At 35.4% G+C, this 20,957-nt stretch overlaps 3 protein-coding genes across 3 annotated transcripts; 1 reads left to right on the top strand and 2 right to left on the bottom strand.

The window, feature by feature from the left end:
• Nucleotides 1-153: 153 nt before the first annotated feature.
• Nucleotides 154-2,796, bottom strand: LOC100791978 (synaptotagmin-1). The gene is given in 7 exon segments (XM_014775024.1): nucleotides 154-325; nucleotides 1,128-1,160; nucleotides 1,162-1,253; nucleotides 1,345-1,395; nucleotides 2,171-2,212; nucleotides 2,214-2,291; nucleotides 2,686-2,796. Coding segments are annotated over 7 exon segments (579 nt in total).
• A 1,285-nt stretch (nucleotides 2,797-4,081) lies between these two features.
• Nucleotides 4,082-14,380, top strand: LOC100791450 (E3 ubiquitin-protein ligase UPL3). Its single transcript, XM_003522623.5, has 18 exons — nucleotides 4,082-5,172; nucleotides 5,366-5,476; nucleotides 5,577-5,693; nucleotides 5,953-6,123; nucleotides 6,203-6,364; nucleotides 6,529-6,777; nucleotides 6,949-7,070; nucleotides 7,150-8,578; nucleotides 8,904-8,999; nucleotides 9,832-11,403; nucleotides 11,506-11,730; nucleotides 11,815-11,919; nucleotides 12,623-12,703; nucleotides 12,808-12,876; nucleotides 12,976-13,104; nucleotides 13,248-13,370; nucleotides 13,738-13,980; nucleotides 14,154-14,380. The coding sequence occupies exons 1-17, from the start codon at nucleotides 4,324-4,326 to the stop codon at nucleotides 13,801-13,803; spliced, it is 5,676 nt and encodes a 1,891-aa protein (XP_003522671.1). The 5' UTR covers nucleotides 4,082-4,323; the 3' UTR covers nucleotides 13,804-13,980; nucleotides 14,154-14,380.
• Nucleotides 14,381-17,205: 2,825 nt separating this feature from the next.
• On the bottom strand, nucleotides 17,206-20,245 carry LOC100791456 (beta-galactosidase 13). Its single transcript, XM_003523447.5, has 5 exons — nucleotides 19,260-20,245; nucleotides 18,629-19,179; nucleotides 18,439-18,548; nucleotides 18,254-18,363; nucleotides 17,206-18,170 (listed from the first exon to the last, which is right to left on the bottom strand). Exons 1-5 carry the CDS (start codon nucleotides 20,196-20,198, stop codon nucleotides 17,346-17,348), a joined length of 2,535 nt encoding a protein of 844 aa, XP_003523495.1. The 5' UTR covers nucleotides 20,199-20,245; the 3' UTR covers nucleotides 17,206-17,345.
• Nucleotides 20,246-20,957: the final 712 nt, after the last annotated feature.

The following is a 20,957-nucleotide window of genomic DNA, read 5'->3' as shown; positions in this document are numbered from 1 at the left end:
TGTCTAATACAAACCTTTTTTCATGAGAGACACATAGATATTTGCAAAGCATGGAAAACTCGAAATCAAGGGTTTCAAAGTAATAGGAGGTACAAGAAAAGCTTGCAAATCCATCACCCGAGAGAATATAAAACTCTTAGAACCAAGAAACATCTAACTTCCCCTAACCTTACACCGTATTTTACTTTCACAATAAAAAATAATTACCTGGATAGTTGCTTTCAACCCAAATTTCTTAAGAGCAACAATGGCATTAGGATTTCCAGCCCATTTTACAGAAGACTCCATAATTAACTCTTTTTCGTCAGTCTCATAAACTTTCATTCTTATTGAGAATAAATTATGCATTCAATAAGAAAAATGGAAAAATTCACATAGAATCACAAATAAGTTAGTAAAAAATAGAATAATTGCATTTATAAAACAAACACATAAGTATTTTGTAGGGGTCATAAAGTTGACTTAGTGGTGATATAAAAAAAGAGAATAGAGAGATTGTATACATTAATTCTTCCACTAACAAAAAATGAACAACTAATATTTATCAATAAAAAAAGTATACGTGATATTTTTTTTTTTTTAAAGAGATAAACCATTTTAACAAAAAAAATATTTTATAAGGGTTCCTTTTAATGAGTGAAGCCCAAAACAAGATCTTATGGTAAAATGCATCATTTGATAGATCAAAGTTTCTTTAAACTCTAAATAAAATTCATACCAGTATGGGTTTCAAACCTTAATAATTATCAAATACCAGTAATGTAATTGATTTTAGAGATGCAGTAAAAACAAATGAAAATTGAACTGTCTTAATATTTGATGTATTATTTTCGAAATGAATATTTGATATATTATTAAAGATGTATTTTATGAGTATTTAAGATGTTTTATTGTTCTTTCAAATTAAAACCATCTTGTTAATTGTTAGTTTATTACATTTCTCCCAAAAAAACATGATTTATCATTAGAACCAAAAATAATTTCTAAATTGTGATTTGTATCCTTTACAGATGATAAAAACGAGTGAAATTTAGGTATTATCATAGTTTACACATTGGTAATATTTATATTATTTGTGCAAACCAGTAAAAAGTTTTTATCTAATAATAAACCACATCTAAATAAACTAACCTTGAAAAGTTGGCGGCAAAGACCCTAGTGAGCTCTTCAAACTCAACAGAATCAATTTTATATTTCGGTATTTGCTCATCAATTATTGGTTTTGCAATATTCTTTGCAGTCTTGCATATTGCCTAAATGAAAAAACCCAATCAAACAATCACACAAAAAAGAAGAAAAAATACATGCTACTTGATAATTGTCCGAAAATATAATAAAACATACCTTTTCAAGGTATGGCCACATATATTCAATAAGCTTGTTAAGCCAATCAACCTTCATAAAAACACCAATAAATAATAGTGTGGTTGTTAAAATACTTGTGGAGTGTGTTTGGATGAGAAATTTTAAATTCTAAAAATTTTAAATACTTCAATTCAAATTCTTTTATTTTCAAAATTTTGTGTTTGGATAAAAAAAAATTAAAATTGTGAGGGTGAAAGAAAATGAATGCAAAGAGAAAAAAAAATATGGTTAGTGTGCTTCTAAAGAGAAGAATATTGATGTGCCATGGGGAGTCGCACGGAAACCGGGATACAATGACGTACACCATCATATCCGACCACAACATTAAGTCAACGGCGCAAGGCATGGCCCAGACCTTTCGCACCGACGAGCACCTCTATCGCGTGATAGACAACGATAATTGTTCCCCTGATTGGCACCGTTCTATGTGTCTCCCTATATCCGCACCCGATCGATGCTCCGCGTGAGCTCAGACAGTGTTTCATGAAGTAGAGAATTATCGACGTAAGGAAAGATTCACGAGTTCGAGAACGAGATTTCAAACTCAGGTGAACGAGAGGATGAAGATGATAAAGGAAATATACAAACATTTTGGAATATTCTCTTATCAAGAAGAGAATTTTAATTTCTCACTTTTGAAAAAAAATTAAAATTTCACATTTTTAGTTGTTTAAAATTCTGTTTTAAAATTTTAAATTCTCCATAAAAAAAACATCCAAATAATGAATTTTAAATTAAAAAAATTTAAATTTTCTGATAAATTACTTTTCTTAGTTAAAATTCGTAGTGCATTTTACATATTAACAAAGAGTAACCCATTGCTTTCCCGATCAAAGTCTGGATTTTTTTATCCAAAGGGGTATCTCAGGAATCATTCCCTGTAAAGTTTTCGAGTCTTCCTCCGCCAATGGCTGGATATCAGGATCCTATCCAAGCCAACAATGTATTGGTGCAATACTTAAAAAATGCATTAAAAATGTCAAAATTTCAAAGATTCACAATCAATTTTCTTTTTTGATTGCTTTTTGACGTATATAATAGTGTGGCGTTACCTATTTTAAACTTTTTTTCTTATGGTTAGTGAAGTTACTAAAGACAAAAATATTTAGATTCCAAGATAATGTGTAAGATAAGGATTATTATAATTTATGATCATAATTTACAAAAACTTGTTAGAGAACATTGATTAGCTTGTAAAAGAAAATAAAACAAACAAAATTAGACCCAGACATTATCTAAAGGAAAGAGAAAGGTTTACAACGGGGTGGAATACAAAACAAGATAATTTGTTAAGAACCATGTTTTGTTTGTACCATGTACCTTAACTTCAGTGGATTGAACGTAAATAAAGAGAAAATAACCAATAACGAGACCCATAGAAATCCCAAATCCAAATCCAAAATGACCAAATATAGTGCTAAAGAAATCCATCTCAGTTCTTAATTTTGTTTTCAGACCAAACTTGCTCTGATGACAATCACAATCTCTTTCTCTCTCCGTGTGCTAAAAGTAAAATTATTATGCAAATCCGTTACTTCCGATGTCTTTGAGTTCTCCTCGGATCACCATTCCTATATTCAAACCAAAACATGTAATGCAAATCATTTTGACCCAAAAAAAGACTATTTATACAAAAAAAAAAGTTATGGTTATTACTAAGGATTTAACACAAATGATTACGTTATTCTTATTAATTAAAGTTACTACCACTATTTTTTTGGAGTGACACTACCACATAATTTGTTTATTCATGTTATTATATATTTGAGGAAAAGTCATAAATAAATTATATAATGAATAAAAATAAAATAAAATATTTAAAAATTAAACATGTTACTACATTATCTTTAACATATTTTCTCTATATTTTTATGTTACAAAAAATTGTATAATATTTAAGAAAACAAAAACACTATTAAACACATAGATCAATTGATTTAAAACTATTAAAGTTTAAGTAATATTTTCGAATTCGAATTCTATATATGTTACGGCATGAAATACTTGTAGGAAGAATTAGATGCTTGTGGTCTCTAAAAAAAACTTCCCTCCCTCAAAATTTTCCCTATGGAATGTGAATTTTTTTGTTGGGTGATACAAAAATGATTATGTTTTTTCTTTACCTCTTTATTTAATAAATAGTAAAATTTTGATGTTCTTTCCTTTTATTTATCATTTTTTCCTTTTTATTAAACCAAACAATAACTGAGAGGAGGAATGGGGAAGTAGCAATTTGGATTATTCTTTTCTTGTTTTTTTTTTAAAATAAAAAACATAACATAAAATAAAAAATTAATTTTGATGCATTGTTAGTTGAAAGATGATTATTATTATATATTAAAAGTTAAATAATAATAATAAATAATTTATGTTAATTTTTAATCTACCAAATTATTTTAATTTAAATATTATTTTCTGTTTTACTTTATTTATGTTGAATCTACCAATATTTATTTCTCCCCCACCACCCCCATTTTTTACATCAACATAGATTAAAACGGATAGAATTTGTAGTGGAAGATTAAATAAAATTGATTAATAAAATATATGTATGTTTCTGGGGGACAAGTATTTAAATTTAAATTTGATAAGATATGGGTGATATGAAATGTAGTAATTTTCAATGAGCCGAAAACGACGCGGAGGCAGCAAGCGAGTTCTCACTTAGAGTGTTGTTGTTGTGCAAACAAAGTTAAGTTACGTATAAAAGGGGTATTTGATATCTCTGTCTTTTTATTCTCTCCCTCTCGCTCCTCACCTTAGGGTTTTCATGCAACAATTTCCTCCTCCTCCTCCTCTCTCTCTCTCTCTCTACACTAGATTGGGGATTTTCCTTGGATTTAGGGTTTCCGCCGATTTTGATTTTAATTTAATACATTTGTCTGAGATGCAACGGATTAATCCAATCGATCGATCGGGGATAGGTGAGACAAATTGAAGGGTGAGTGTGGGTTTTGTATGGAAACTCGGAGTCGGAAGCGGGCGGAGGCTTCCTCAGCTGCCCCTTCATCCTCGTCCACCACCCCTTCTCGTTCAGCCAAGCGCTCTCGTCTTTCTTCTTCTTCTTCTTCCATCCTACCTGTTAATACACGTTCTCGTTCCGCCAGGAATAACAACAACAACAACAACTCCGGTTCCATTTCTTTCATGGACCCCACCAATGAATCCTCCGGGTCCCGACGTGATCGCCGTGGCAAGAATTTCGATAGGGAAAATTCGGACAAAGGGAAGGAGAAGGAACAGGATGTTAGGATTAGGGATGCGGAGCGGGAGCGAGAGCGAGCCTTGGCGTTAAACATGGAGAGTGAAGATGTTGGGGATGACGATGATAATGATAGTGACGGCGGTGTGGGAATTCTGCACCAGAATTTGACGTCTGCCAGTAGTGCCCTTCAAGGGCTTCTTCGGAAACTTGGTGCTGGTTTGGATGATTTGCTTCCTGCTACTGCTATGGGCGGTTCTGCGTCATCTCCTCATCAGAGTGGCAGACTCAAGAAGATTTTGTCTGGCTTGCGTGCCGATGGGGAAGAAGGTCGTCAGGTTGAGGCATTGACGCAGCTTTGTGACATGCTCTCCATTGGCACTGAAGATTCCCTCAGCACATTTTCGGTTGACTCATTTGTTCCTGTGCTAGTGGGCTTGCTTAATCACGAGAGCAATCCCGATGTCATGCTTCTTGCGGCCAGGGCGCTAACCCATTTATGTGATGTGCTTCCTTCATCCTGTGCTGCTGTTGTGCATTATGGTGCTGTCTCTATCTTCTGTGCGAGGCTGCTCACCATAGAGTATATGGACTTGGCTGAGCAGGTTATTTTCTCAGTCAATCTCTTTTGTGCCTTTACTTATTATGTATCTGTGTCTTACGATGTATGAGCTTCCTAAGTCCTTAACCCTTAGTTGTTGAAAATGGGCTTCCGTCTTAAACGAGGTTCTTATCATTTGACACACCTTACGGTTTTCTACTTTGAATTCTGATAGTTGTGATTGTTGATGTGAACAGTCTCTTCAAGCACTAAAGAAGATTTCTCAGGAGCACCCAACTGCCTGTCTTAGAGCTGGAGCTCTGATGGCTGTTCTTTCTTACTTGGACTTCTTCTCAACAGGAGTTCAGGTAACTAATCAATGAAATCCTAACATCAAAGGGTGACAATTCATTTTGCGTTTACCACCCTTGATTAGCAAGCCTATATTGACATAATCATGTGTTTCAGCGGGTGGCATTGTCTACTGCTGCAAATATGTGCAAGAAGCTTCCTCCTGATGCAGCTGACTTTGTGATGGAAGCTGTTCCACTTTTGACAAACCTCCTTCAGTACCACGACTCCAAGGTAAGGCATGTTTGCTTGTCATATTTGTCATAAAATGAAAACTGCACTTTCCTTGTCATTCCTTCCTTTTAAGGAAATTTTGTTTGTGTAAATATTGATCCCTACAACTGATGTTGTCAATTATCTATTTGCGTTTTCATAATAAAAAACTTCGTACCCCATTGTCCAGAGGCTCTTCACTATGCGAAGGTATGGGGGAGGGATGTTGTACGCAGCCTTACCCTTGCATTTTCATAATATTCAATGTTAATTTTTGTAGGTCCTGGAACATGCCTCTGTTTGTTTGACACGAATAGCTGAAGCATTTGCATCATCTCCAGACAAATTAGATGAATTGTGCAATCATGGACTGGTAACACAAGCTGCCTCTCTCATTTCTACCAGCAGTTCTGGAGGTGGGCAGGCTTCTCTCAGCACTCCAACATATACTGTAAGTGCAATCTTTGCCACTAAATCTGATACTTTTATCCTTTGGTGGGTTGTTCCTTTGACTTCATTGGTGCATGCAGGGTTTGATCCGCCTTCTTTCCACATGTGCAAGTGGGTCTCCTCTTGGAGCTAAAACGTTGCTTCTCCTTGGAACTAGTGGCATTCTTAAAGATATACTATCCGGTTCCGGTGTTTCTTCTAACACCTCTGTTTCGCCTGCATTGAGTAGGCCAGCGGATCAGGTATGTGTACTTTTGAGTTCTTTATGTCTGTTATATGTAGTTGGTATCTCTATAGTTCATTTGATAGATTGTGACATCGATCTCATTATTTAAATCCTTGAAAACTTTTCAGTTCCCTTTTTGTGAAAGATGAGTTTTTCCTAATTCTCTTTCCTAATATTTAGATATTTGAGATTGTGAACCTGGCAAATGAACTTCTGCCTCCATTGCCTCAAGGAACCATTTCCCTTCCTGTCAGCTCCAACTTGTTTGTGAAAGGGTCTGTTGTGAAAAAATCCTCTTCTGGCAATTCTGGGATACAAGAAGACACAAATGGAAATGTTCATGAGATATTGGCTCGTGAGAAATTATTAAATGATCAGCCTGAGTTACTTCAGCAATTTGGGATGGATCTCCTCCCAGTTTTAATGCAGGTTCAATGCTTAAATTTACTTAATTGTTAAAATGCTCAAATTATATTTTGTGATTTGTTTATTAATTTTTAACTTCTTAAATAAATAACTGGCTCTATTTTTTATATCCTCGACTTCTTCATTCCTTCACTCCCGTCACTTATTACTAGTTTTGTCTTGCTTTTGAAACAGATATATGGTGCTAGCGTCAATGGTCCAGTTCGGCACAAATGTCTTTCTGTCATTGGAAAATTGATGTATTTCAGCACAGCTGAGATGATCCAGTCTTTACTGAGTGTAACAAATATATCAAGGTATCTAGAACTTCAATTGGGTTGCTGTTGCTCTATGTTCTCTGTAGAATACTTATGCATTGTCACTTTGATGATATAGTTTCTTAGCTGGTGTGTTAGCATGGAAAGATCCACATGTTTTGGTTCCTGCCTTGCAAATTTCGGAAATTCTTATGGAAAAGCTTCCTGGAACCTTCTCTAAGATGTTTGTCAGAGAAGGTGTGGTTCATGCAGTTGACCAACTTATTTTGGCTGGAAATTCAACCAATATATCCACACAAACATCATCTGCTGAGAAGGATAATGATTCTGTATCTGGAACTTCATCTCGCTCTAGACGCTATCGCCTGCGCAGTGGTAATTCAAATCCCGATGCGAACCCTTCAGATGATTTAAAGAGTCCAGTTCCAGTAAATGTTGGTTTGCCACCAAGTTCTGTAGAAACTCCAACAACTAATTCTAGTATCCGTGCATCTGTTAGCTCAGTTGCTAGAGCTTTTAAAGACAAGTACTTTCCTTCTGATCCTGGGTCTGTTGAAGTGGGTGTTAGTGATGATCTTTTGCATCTGAAAAATCTATGCACGAAGTTGATCACTGGTGTTGATGACCAAAGAAGCAAGGCAAAGGGAAAAGTTAAAGCTTCTGGATTTGGTCTGGATGATAATTCTAGTAACACAGAAGAGTATTTGATTGGGGTGATATCTGACATGCTAAAGGAACTTGGCAAAGGAGATAGTGTATCTACTTTTGAATTTATCGGTAGTGGTGTTGTTGAAGCCTTGCTAAATTATTTTTCTTGTGGGTATTTCTCTAAAGATCGAATATCAGAAACCAATCTCCCCAAGCTTCGCCAACAGGCACTTTCAAGGTTCAAGTCATTTGTAGCTGTTGCACTACCTTTGAGCATTGACAATGGGGCTGTTGCTCCTATGACTGTCTTAGTTCAGAAGCTTCAAAATGCGTTGGCCTCCTTGGAGCGTTTCCCTGTTATGCTGAGTAATTCATCTCGGTCATCTAGTGGAAGTGCACGTCTCTCCTCTGGGCTAAGTGCATTATCTCAGCCCATAAAATTACGTCTCTGCCGAGCCCAGGGTGAAAAGTCACTTAGGGATTATTCATCCAATGTGGTACTGATTGATCCATTAGCAAGTCTAGCAGCCATCGAGGAATTTCTATGGGCTCGTGTCCAGCGTGGTGAATCTGGTCAGAAGTCTACTGTAGGCACTGAAAATTCTGAATCTGGAACAACTCCTGCTGGGGCAGGTGTTTCATCTCCTTCCTCTTATACTCCCTCCACTGCCCATCGTCATTCTACTAGAACCAGATCATCTGTTAATATAGGAGATACACCTAGAAAAGAAACATCTCAAGACAAAGGAACGAGCTCATCAAAGAGCAAGGGTAAAGCTGTATTAAAACCTGCGCAGGAGGAAGCGCAAGGACCCCAAACAAGGAATACAGTGCGCAGAAGAGCAGCTCTTGATAAAGTCGCTCAAATGAAACCTGCAAATGGCGACTCAACTTCTGAGGTATGCTGCTAAATTCTGGGAACGAGTCATAATAATTAAATAATATTAATCTAAATTGGTTTATAACATTGAATAATTTAATCTTTGTTGGATTTTGTTTATACTTATGCTTATTCTCCTTCCCTCTTTTTGTTAGATAAAAAACCATTGGTGAGATTTCTTCATCTAATAGTTAGTTGATGTTGGCTTTTATTTTACTGCTTTGGATTAAAATGATGCTTTCAGTTGACGTGTCTCCTGTAGCATCTTAAACTTGAGTGGTGGCTTTTATTATTTAAGTCATTTTTATTGTTTGACATTATTTTCCCCTGCTTTTATGGGATAGGATGAAGAATTGGATATATCTCCTGTTGAAATTGCTGAGGCTTTGGTGATTGAAGATGATGATATTTCTGATGATGAGGATGAAGACCATGAAGATGTATGTTTCTTCTTCTGCTAAGATTTCATCTTATTGTTGTGATTACTTTTATTCATATCTCATTTTGTGATCTAAATTGTAAGATCTCACAATCTTGCTGCCACTTTCCTTTCTGAATCACTTGTAAAATCTTAAATGAGTTCGTTGTGAGATTTCAAGATTGCTGAACTGGTGAGATTGTGTAATCATGTGCAGTCCAAAAATCTGTCAATTTCGAGTTATGTTTCAAGTATTTTCTTTTGTGACTTCTGGTTGTGTTATGTATGTGACTAATTATGACTTGTTTTGGATGTTATGGTTATGAAATTTCAAGGCTAAGTTTGCTATAATGTTATCTATATTTTTCTTTCATATTTTCTATGCATACATAAACCTATATAATTTTTTGGTAGGATTTTATGATCTACATTTTACAATTTTGCATCCCCCTTCCAATCTTAGGTAGAATCTCAATCTTGACAACATTGGTTGTTACCAATATTGAAAACTATCATTTAGGCGCATCCATTCTTGCAATTGAGTTTTACCAAATAGAAATGTTATTGTTGTTTCCAAGAATGGATACTACCATTAATTGTTGTTTAGATTGGATATTATGATTTGGTTTAGCTGTTCTGTTCTAGCTATTGAATTTTATCAAATAGAAATGGTACTATTGTTTCTTATATTTTTAATAATCATTAATTGATGATTCCAAGATTGGATGCTATCATTTGATTCAGTTGCATCCATGCTAGTAATTGAATTTATGATATTATTCCACTAACCATCATCTAATGCATCATCAGCTTGTTTTATTTATTTTATTTTATTTTATTTTATTTTTGAGCAGGTGCTGAGGGATGATTCTCTTCCTGTCTGCTTGCCTGACAAAGTGCATGATGTGAAATTGGGTGACTCAGCTGAGGAGAGTACTGTTGCTCCAGCAACAAGTGATAGCCAGACTAATGCAGCCTCAGGTTCAAGCAGCAAAGCTGGTACAGCCAGGGGTTCTGACTCCGCTGATTTTAGGAGTGGGTTTTCATCTAGCTCAAGGGGTGCAATGTCATTTGCTGCTGCTGCTATGGCTGGACTTGGATATGCTAATAGCAGAGGTTTCAGGGGCGGCAGAGATAGGCATGGGTGCCTGTTGTTTGGTAGTTCTAATGATCCTCCGAAGTTGATTTTTACTACTGGTGGGAAGCAGCTTAATAGGAATCTGAGTATATATCAGGCAATTCAAAGACAGCTTGTGCTAGATGAAGATGATGATGAGAGATTTGCTGGCAGTGACTATGTATCTGGTGATGGAAGCAGTCTGTGGGGTGATATTTACACCATCACTTATCAAAGGGCAGAAAACCAGCCAGATAAGGCGTCTACTGGAGGATCAAGTTCAAATACTTCAAAATCTGCCAAATCTGGGTCTGCCTTAAATTCAAGCTCAGAAGCTAAATTGCATCAGACATCTGTTCTAGACAGTATATTGCAGGGAGAATTGCCATGTGATCTAGAGAAATCTAATCCCACCTACAATATTTTGGCACTCCTGCGTGTGCTGGAGGGTTTCAACCAACTTGCGCCTCGTTTGAGGGTCCTAATGGTTTCTGATAGCTTTGCCAAGGGAAAAATCTTGGATTTAGATGAGCTATGTGTTACAACTGGTGCTAGGGTGCTTCTAGAGGAATTTGTAAGTGGTAAGCTTACTCCAAAATTGGCTAGGCAAATACAAGATGCCCTTGCACTATGCAGTGGTAATCTTCCCTTATGGTGTTACCAGTTGACTAAAGCGTGCCCTTTCTTGTTTCCTTTTGAGACCCGACGACAGTACTTTTATTCTACCGCATTTGGGTTATCTCGTGCACTGTATCGACTTCAACAGCAGCAAGGTGCTGATGGCCATGGTTCAACAACTGAGAGGGAGGTGAGAGTTGGGAGATTGCAGCGCCAAAAGGTTCGTGTCTCTCGAAATCGTGTCCTGGATTCTGCTGCAAAAGTTATGGAGATGTATTCTAGCCAAAAAGCTGTACTTGAAGTAGAATATTTTGGTGAAGTTGGCACTGGTCTGGGTCCCACCCTTGAGTTTTATACAATTCTAAGTCATGATTTGCAAAAAGTTGGACTGCAAATGTGGAGATCTTATTCTTCAGACAAACATCAAATGGAAATAGATGGAGATGAAAAGAAAAAGAAAAGTGAAGGCTCTGGGCCTAATTTGGCTGGAGATGGAGAACTTGTTCAAGCTCCTCTGGGGTTGTTTCCTCGGCCATGGCCTACAAATTCTGATGCTTCAGAGAGTAGCCAGTTTTCAAAAGTCATTGAGTATTTCCGGCTACTAGGTCGTGTTATGGCTAAAGCTCTTCAAGACGGACGACTACTGGACCTGCCATTGTCAGTGGCATTTTATAAGCTTGTTCTCTGCCAAGTATGTTGTGCAATATTGATGTTTTAACCATTTTCATTTTTTATTGTTAATCTGATGGTCAATTTATTCTAGTCAATGAACCTAACCTTCACTTTGTGGCAGGATCTTGATTTGCATGACATTCTGTTCATTGATGCTGAGCTTGGGAAGACTTTACAAGAGTTCAATGCCCTTGTTTGTCGGAAACATTATATAGAATCTATTGGTGGTAGCTATACAGATACAATTGTTAACTTGTATTTTCATGGTGCACCAATCGAAGATCTTTGCTTAGATTTTACTCTCCCTGGTTATCCTGAATACACCTTGAAGCCAGGAGATGAAATTGTATGGAGTTAAACCCTGAGCTAGTCTATAGATCTTGGTTCTTCTGTTATGAAAATTTCCTTTAACTTACTCTCAAATTCTCAGGTTGATATCAACAATTTGGAGGAGTATATATCCTTGGTGATCGATGCAACTGTCAAGACTGGAATCATGCGGCAAATAGAAGCATTTAGAGCAGGGTTTAACCAGGTTTTATGCTGTTCTTAATAATTAGTAATTTAACTTTAAATGTACACATTGTTGGTGTGGAGCATGTTATTTTTCTAAAACAAGGTGTTTCCCTCTCCCCTTTCTAGTGGAAAGTATCTTTTATTGACATTATCCTCCTTGTCTATATATGCTCCCATACTTATCTCCCACTGCATCCCTGAGAATTTGTTTTTTAACCGTGCTTAATGGTGTTGTTAGATCCACGTAGCTGACATCTCCTTGTGGGATAAGATTATTGTAGTTGTAGATTGGAATTAGTTTACCTGATGCATGACATTAATTTGTTAACATGCCATTGAAATTCTTAAGTGACATTCTGTCTCACTAAAAGTTATTTGGTGTTTTACCGAGATCTTAAATATCTTTCCTTTATCTCTCATGCTTGAATATTCCACTTGGGATCTTATAAAATATATGATCCTGTTCTTTTACTTACATTGGCTCCCAATCACCAACTATACTTTCCCTGTACAAAATGGAAATTGCAAGATTCAGTTATTGGATGTTAAACTTTTTACATTCTGAATATATTGTTTGTGAAATGGGTGGGGTAGTTATGGCTCTGCTAGACTCTCTTGTGGAGGATGAGAAGAGGATATTGATGGGGAAATTAGTTACTTTTGGCTCATTTTATTTAGTTCAAAACTAAACATCACTTGTATGCTTGTGCTGTTTAATGCAGGTTTTTGATATCTCATCTTTACAAATTTTTACTCCTCAAGAACTAGATAATTTGCTTTGCGGCCGCAGGGAGTTGTGGGAGGTGATTTTTGCCCAATTATATTATTGCTTTTAATATTAGTTAAAATATTAGATTTAGAACAAGGCATTGAAATTAAAAGTTTTTTGTTTTTAATCTTACTGCAGGCTGAGACACTTGCTGATCATATAAAATTCGACCATGGGTACAATGCAAAGAGCCCTGCCATTGTTAATGTATGTTTTTTTCCTCCTAATTATAAGTAATATTGTGTATTATAGAAAATTAGAGCTAGTTATAATTTATGATGCTTGTCCTGTTGGATGCTATTTTAGTTACTTGAAATTATGGGAGAGTTCACACCAGAGCAGCAACGTGCCTTCTGTCAATTTGTTACTGGTGCACCTAGGCTGCCACCTGGAGGGCTGGCAGTTCTAAATCCAAAACTAACGATTGTGAGGAAGGTATTCAGAAATGAATTTTTGATAACGTGATATTTAGGCTTATTCATCTATATTTTTTTTCATATTAATTTCATGGTTATATATGCATGTCAATATTTGTTATTACCGTTGTATTCATGCCTTATTTTTTGGCCTTGGTGCAGCTTTCGTCAACTGCAGTTAATAATTCATCTAATGGGAATGGACCTTCAGAATCAGCAGATGATGACTTGCCTAGTGTGATGACATGTGCTAATTACCTGAAACTTCCTCCTTACTCTACCAAGGTACTGTGATATGGCATATGAGAAATGATTTTTACGTCACAATGTCTTCCAACCCATCCTTACACCTTGTTTGGGGAAAATGTGTTTTTTTCTAAGTTTCTATTGTTTTTATTTTCCAGAAGGGAAAATGGTGCAATGAAAATGGTCTCCAAATAACTGTGGCATCATAAAATTCTTGATTATATTATCTCTCATGTCCATGTTTGGCTGGGATTAATTCTCGGGAAAAAATTGCTTATTTTTATAATAAAAGCTCATTTTGAAACTTGGCAAAACTAAGGAATTATTTCTCAAAAATACATACGTATGTTCATTACTCTGATATTGCATCTTTTGGTATTAATCTATGATGTTCAATTTTCAACAGGAAATTATGTACAAGAAGTTGCTCTATGCAATCAGTGAGGGCCAGGGATCCTTTGATTTATCATGAGTTTCTGAAACTAACCAACCTTACCCTGCATGTTAATAGATGGATCAGGGTTTATTGACTTTATTCTCGAGGGTCAGTTGTTTTTTTTGGTTGGATGTGCTTTGCTCCTCGCTTCTCGAATAATAGTGTCTCATTTTCCGTGCTCAATGCAAATTGCAAGGTTGTGGAATTATTCAGGTGAGTTGACCTTTTCTGCCAGTAAGGTTGTATTGATGGGATTAATCATATCTTTCTGCTGCAGCACGTGAATAATTTGTTACTTTTTTCCCTCAAACTGGCTGGGAGCTTCTTCTCATGTTGTTCTCTTTTATTTCTGACATACTTATAAGGATTTCTCCCATAAATTGCAGTTGAATCGGGTCGCCACATTTTCAAAGTGTAGGGGAATTTACGGAGCTCTTATTTGATTTTACCTGTTAGAACTTGTAAATAGAATAGCAATGATGAAATTTTGATTTTCTTTTTTCTTTTTAAAAAAGTTCATTATTCTGTTTGTAATTCCAATTATTGGCAATTAGCATGTACGAAGAAAAATGGTAAAGGGAAAGGAAATAATTTAAAATATTATGCTTTATAATCTCATTCTATTACTTAGTCACTAGTCATTTGTTATTGTAAAATTTTGTCAATATCGTCACATGGGGAAATATCGCTAATGTTAAAGCGAATGACATGAAGCATTATATTATTGATTTTCCTACGTTTGCAGATTTATCTTTATGCATTAAACTAAAGTATGTTGTTAGAAACATGACTTAGATCCGTTTGTTTCAATCTTATTTTGGAGGAAAAATGTTTTAATTAGTTTTTTAAAATGAGATGTTAAGGCCTTGTTTGGGGTGGTTTTTAGTTTTGAATTTTTAAAAATAACAATTAGTTTTAGTTTGAAAAAATTAGTTTTTAAAATATGATTAGTTTCAAATAATTTTTTTATTTTAAAGCGTAATATTATACTAAAATTAGTTTAAAAGTGATTTTGTGTGGTGATGATTATAGTGCTTACGAGTTTAATTTATTTTTTCTTTAAAGATAAAATATTTTTATTTTTTAATTTTAGTAAAGTTGGATTTGTATTTATAAAAGATGATCCCGTGATTATAAAAGGAAGGAGGGAGGAAAAAGTGATTGGGAGTTTGAATTCTTCCAATGACATTCAAAATGTGTAATGTATGATATCCTTGCTAAATGATTAAAAAGTGATTGTTAGGACTAGATATTTTAAATTGTGAAGCTAGTTTTAAAAGTAGAAAGCATATCAAATAAAAAGTTTAAAAAGCTGTTTTTTTTTTTTTGCAATTTAGTTTGATAATTTATTCTTATTTTGAAAATTGAATTGAACATATGCTTTTTTTAATATCAATTCAACATTATATATGTTGATTTTTCTTTTATATATAAATTACTTTATTTTAATCTAACTCACGACTCAGTTTTGACAATGTTAATATGTGATTCTATATGCGTTAGACATTTTTAGTTATGGAAAATTATTAGTATATAATATTGATTTCTTGTTTTTAAATATAAATATTAATTATTAATTTGTCAGTGAAAATGATTTAAATATATAAACTCTTTTTTTCCTCCTTCTTAATCATTAATCATTAAGTTAATCTTATAATTTCTTAATATTTAACATTCGGTAACATATAAACTAACTGATTGTGATTGGTTTGTTATATTTTATAAAAAGAGTTTATAATGTAGTTATAATCAGTGTTTTCTTTAACTAGTTTATATGAACTAATTGATTTTTTTTTTATTCTTCTATGACTGGGATTGTGATTTAATTAGTTATTAGATTTTATACTCTGCAAAATTATTTCATTAGTTATCAAATTAAATTATTTTAAAAGTTATAATTTTTTTTTTAAAAGTTAATAACTATTGAACTGATCAATCAAATAAAAGAAGTTAAAAAATGTTGAACTGATCAATCAAATAGTAAAATATTTTTTTGATATATATTTTTGTTAGAAAGTATTCTTCTTGACTAAGTATGGTTATCAAACTCTTGAGTTAACTTGTTAATTCTTACGAGTTTTCGAGTATGTGAGTTGATTCGTGTGTAAACTATTTTTTTAGTAGATTATTGGTAGATTAGATAAACTCTAAATAAACTCTTGCGTTTATCATGGAGTCAACGAGTCAGCAAGTTAAAAAAATTAAACCAAAATATAAGTCATTTTACCTCCATTTAGTGTGTTGCTCCTGAATTAAAAAATTATCACCTCTAATAACATCAAACCCTTGTTCTCAAATAACATCAAACTCTTGATAAGAATGCTCTACCACTATTATAACATCCACAAGTTATTATTTAGTAGTGATGCATTACTAGACTTGGTTAGCTAAGTATTGTGAAATTCATGATTTACTACTTTACTTTATTATATTTTTGAAATGTTTAATTGACATGTTATTTATAGATATTTTGTTATTATTTTTATATGAAGTGGACTCTTACGAGTCTATGATTAAGTATACGAGTCAAATCTATGAAACTCTTACAAATTTACGTAAACTTTCGAGTTTGATAACCTTTAACTCAATTATTATCTATAGCATTAGCTCTTTTCAAATATTTAAATTTGTTGTATATTCATGATTCAAGATCTTTGATTAAGATAGAGTATTCTTACTCACAAGTTGATTCCCCTATGTAATCAAAGCTTAGTTGATTCCCCTATGTAATCAAAGCTTGAATTGGTTGATTTAGATTGAACTTTACATTTAAATAAGTTGAATTAAATTACACATTATTTTCAGGGTTAAATATGTTTATCCTTTTTAACAAAATTGAATTTTTTTAATTTTAAAATGCATCACCTTTGAATCCCAAAGTGATTTAAATATGATTTTAATAAGCGCTATTAAGTGTTACCTTGAACCAAATGTGAGATATATTTCAAAATTAGAGAGACTAAAATAAGACTTATTTTAAATGATTGAAATGAAACTTTAAAAATAATTATATTTTTGTCTAAAAATAAACTAATTGCCCAGCAATGTATAAGAGTGTTTAGATCATTTTGACGAACCAACTAACTAATTATATATATATATATATATATATATATATATATATATATATATATATATATATATATATATATATTATTTTTATTAATTTGTTTAATGCTTAACTTATTTATTATTGTATTCTTTTGAATCTTTTGACTGTGTTTCACTTTATTTTGCCTTCAAATCAAGGTTTGTGTTGAATAATTTGATTTATTTCCTTTTTATTATTATATATAGATGAAATTTCATGATTTAAACAATTAATTATCTGTTGGTTTTTATAATTTACGTTACTATTTAGTCGGTATAACTCAATTATACTGAAATATGTTGGTTATATTATATATGAAATTTGGAATAAAATCAGGTGTGGTAATGTTTTAAATAAACGCTGTAATTTTGATATATTGATTTAAAAGGATGTAGGCATTGAATTGAAGTATGATGGTACAAAAATCCAATGACATGTTGAGCTCCTGGACTCTTCTACTTGGCCAAGTTAAACCACGAAACAAGACCTAAGCACACCTCACTTGGACTGCAAGTTGCTTCACCAAATCTGGGCAAGCATCCACGCCATTGTTGTTGAACACCGCACGGTCCAATGCAAGCGTGCAAGCTTCTTGCCCTAAGCATTCTCGCTCCACGATTTGCTTGCTGGCAGCAGCATTGCAGCTTCCCATTGCAAAGTCTCCGCAATAACCACTGGGGTTTCCAAAGCTTGCGAACTCCACTGCCACTATCCTTTTCCCAGTTGCACACGCCATCGAAGCTGCTGCTCCAACTGATTTCACTACAGGATGGAAATTGCCCCTCCTAGACACCCATGAATTCACGTTCGCAGGGTCCCTCTCTCCAACTACGCTGCAGATTGTGTCTCTGTTCACATTTAGGATCTCAACCTGTGCTGGAACTCTGGCCTCCTCTTCAAAAATCACAAGCAAATTGTCTTGTGGGTTCAGGAAAGATCTTGGGATGTGGTACTCTGATTGAGTAGGCTTTCCAAGTGGAGAGAGGTAACTCATCCAGTAGCGACCAATGTTGTTACCGTTGACCCACACCATTCCCTTCGCCATACCACTCATCCTTATGGCAACAGGGCCTGTTCCCTCTGGGGTGCCAAATCTTGTCCTGTACCAGCTCAGAGCCCTCGGAACTGCACCAAGTGGTTTCCACTTTACACTTGTTGATCCTTCCTCGCTGAAAACTTTCTTGCCCTCACCTTTCAGACCAACCCGATGACCCCACCCATTGCGAGTAAGATCTAGTGTCCCCCTGTTGAGACCAAGGATGTTTATGGACTTGGGTCCTGCGTACCTATGTTCCATGTAAGCTCCGCTGTCCTGTAAGTGACATGTTATTTTACTTTGCTTTCCTCTTTGATCAAACTCAGAAAAATAATAATAATAAAGTTTGAGCCTCTTACGGGTAGTCCAACAGTGCTAGACAACAAGGAAATATAGTTGGTTCCAACCCTGAGCAATACAGGTGTCTGGAACTCAAAAGATTTTTCTTCATGGGTACCATGAGCAGTTCCTAACACACAACAAGACATTCGTATTAGTACCCCCTTTCTCACTCTAGTAATGATGATGAAATTTGTGTGCTTACCAACGATGTCTCCGTTTACGAATGCAACCATTGAATGTCCGAGACTCATAACACGAAGTACTGGAAGTACCCCGGGCTTCATTGACATGTCTTCTTGACTCAACTCGAAGCTACAATGAATAAGTAGATCACGATTAAGTTAAGTCTTAGGAGGCAACCGTACGTATAAAATGAAACAAACAATCCTCACCTGGTGGTGTACCAAGCATAGTCGGTGGTGTCCTTAAGCAAGCTGTAAAGCTCTGCGGGAACTGGGAGGTTGATTGGCATTTTCTTGGCCGTTGGAATGGCCTCATTGAACATCTCCCAGTGGAAATTGTTGGCTGCGGGTGACCTCTCGTAGTTCCTTGAATTGTGCTGTGAAACAATCTGTTGGGTGTTGAAGACCACGGTCTTGCAATCGGGGAGGATGCTGATGGAATGTGGAGGCAAAAAGTAGTTTGTGCCTCTGAAGTTAATGGTGGCTGGCTCCATGGTGTGGTTGTTAGTGATGAAAGCAGCACACATGTTGGTTCCAACCCTCTCAAAGGTTCTAACCTCGTGAAAATGGTTCAACTTTTGGACACTGGGAACGCCACCAAGGATAGCCCTCCTGCAAAGGAGCAAAGCTTTGTGCACGTCCCTCAGGTGACTCCATTTCGGTTCTCTGGGCAGACCGTATTCATCAAGAGGTGCCTCATCGTAATAACGGGTTGTGCTAAACACAGAGCTTGTTCTGCCAAAGTTTGTTCCACCATGGTACTACAAGATCGAGTAATTAGAAACAAACTAGGTACTTATAAAAAATGTGTTAATACACACAAGATTAGGATGTTATATACCATATAGTAGTTGACCAAATTTCCATTCTTGGAGAAGAAACGGGCAACTGAGAATGCGATGTCTTCTGCGGATCTCTGGGATGGTGGATCTCCATGTACTCTGTACTGAGCAGTCCAATTCTCGGTCCATATGGCTGGTTTGTATGGTTTGTTTGGCCCTGCGAAGGTATCACCACAGTGTCTACCATTGCATGCGTTGATGACGGGATCAGGGGCATCCCTCTGCTTGCACATGAGCCATGGAACACCAATATCGGTGGCCACGGCCATATTGGCAGCCCATTGGACGTAACTGTCTCCCTTCTCTTCGTATGCAAGTTGGATATGATTGTACTCGTTCTCAATTTGAGCCAAGATGATGGGACCTCCTTGGGGAGCAAAGAGCTTCTCATCCTTCATCATCTGTATAATCTTAGACACGAAGGCTTTCATGTGAAACTTGTAGGGCTCATTGTCAGAGCGGAATATGATGCCAGGGACCTCTCTAAGCCAATAAGGAAGACCTCCGTGGTTCCACTCGGCTTGGATGAAGGGACCAACCCTGAGAGTGACAAACATGCCTTTGGCTTGAACGAGCCTAATGAACTTGACAAGATCATAATTGCCTTGGAAGTTGAACTTGCCGGGCTCTGGCTCGTGAGCGTTCCAGAAAACGTAAGTTTGAATGACGTTCAAGCCTCCGCGCCTTGCTTTGTCAAGAATGTCAGGCCACATATCTGGGGTGCTTCGTGTGTAATGGACGGAGCCGGAAAAAAGGATCTCGCGCCTTCCGTTAATGAACAGTGACTTACCGTCGTAAGTCACATTACGAGCAGACATATGACGACCATGCTTACCATGCCTACCCTTATGATGCTGCAAGCCACCTGCATTGCCGCCAGCAATGGAGATGGAAAGCAAGGTCATCAAAATCAGAATGCTGCGAGTCCGCTCCTCCATCTTTGATCTTTGATCGAGCTAGCACAGGGATCCTCCTTCTCAGGTAGAGGGAGTTACCCAGAAGCTGATTCAACCTTTGCATGCCCCCTCACTTATATAGGGGCCTCCGAGACAAACTCGCTCTTCCTCTTACTATAACTTTCATTTCTGTTACCAATCCCTTGGTGGAGCTTCTTCCATGGCTGCAACACATGCCACATTAAGACCCACATTTCATCTATATTTTACTCACTACCTAAATAAACAAACTAACTAGTCAATAATCATTTTCCCTAGTTGCCACACAAAAACCCAATTGAAATGTTAAGTTTAGTAAATTATAATTCATGTGAGTTTAATTAAAATATATTTTAAGCATAATTTTTTTTACAATGCCTTTTAGTTATAAATTATTATTGAATTATACTTTGAAAATATATATTTATTTCTACACTATAGCCGGATGGATTGTTTAAAAATCAAAGTGAATATGAAACTTAAACTTTGATAACATATGTTTATTTCTATATTATAAATTAATTAAATAATAAAGTTTTCACTCGTTTAATTAGACATTATTAATATTCTTTTCGATATTTTCTTTAAATGAATAAAAATATTTCTTGGAATCACGTCAAATTATCATCTCTGAATAATAATAATTAACCATCATTTTTTATTTGTATTTATTATTATTTATTTCTGTCGATCTACGTTACGAACGTAACGTGTTGCTCACATAAACATAAATGTTGAAAGTAAAAATTATAAAAAAAAAAT

Source organism: Glycine max, chromosome 4 (assembly GCF_000004515.6).
Source record: "Glycine max cultivar Williams 82 chromosome 4, Glycine_max_v4.0, whole genome shotgun sequence".
NCBI lineage: Eukaryota > Viridiplantae > Streptophyta > Magnoliopsida > Fabales > Fabaceae > Glycine > Glycine max.
Note: the sequence above shows the minus strand (reverse complement) of the source record. Positions and strands in the feature narration are given on the sequence as shown.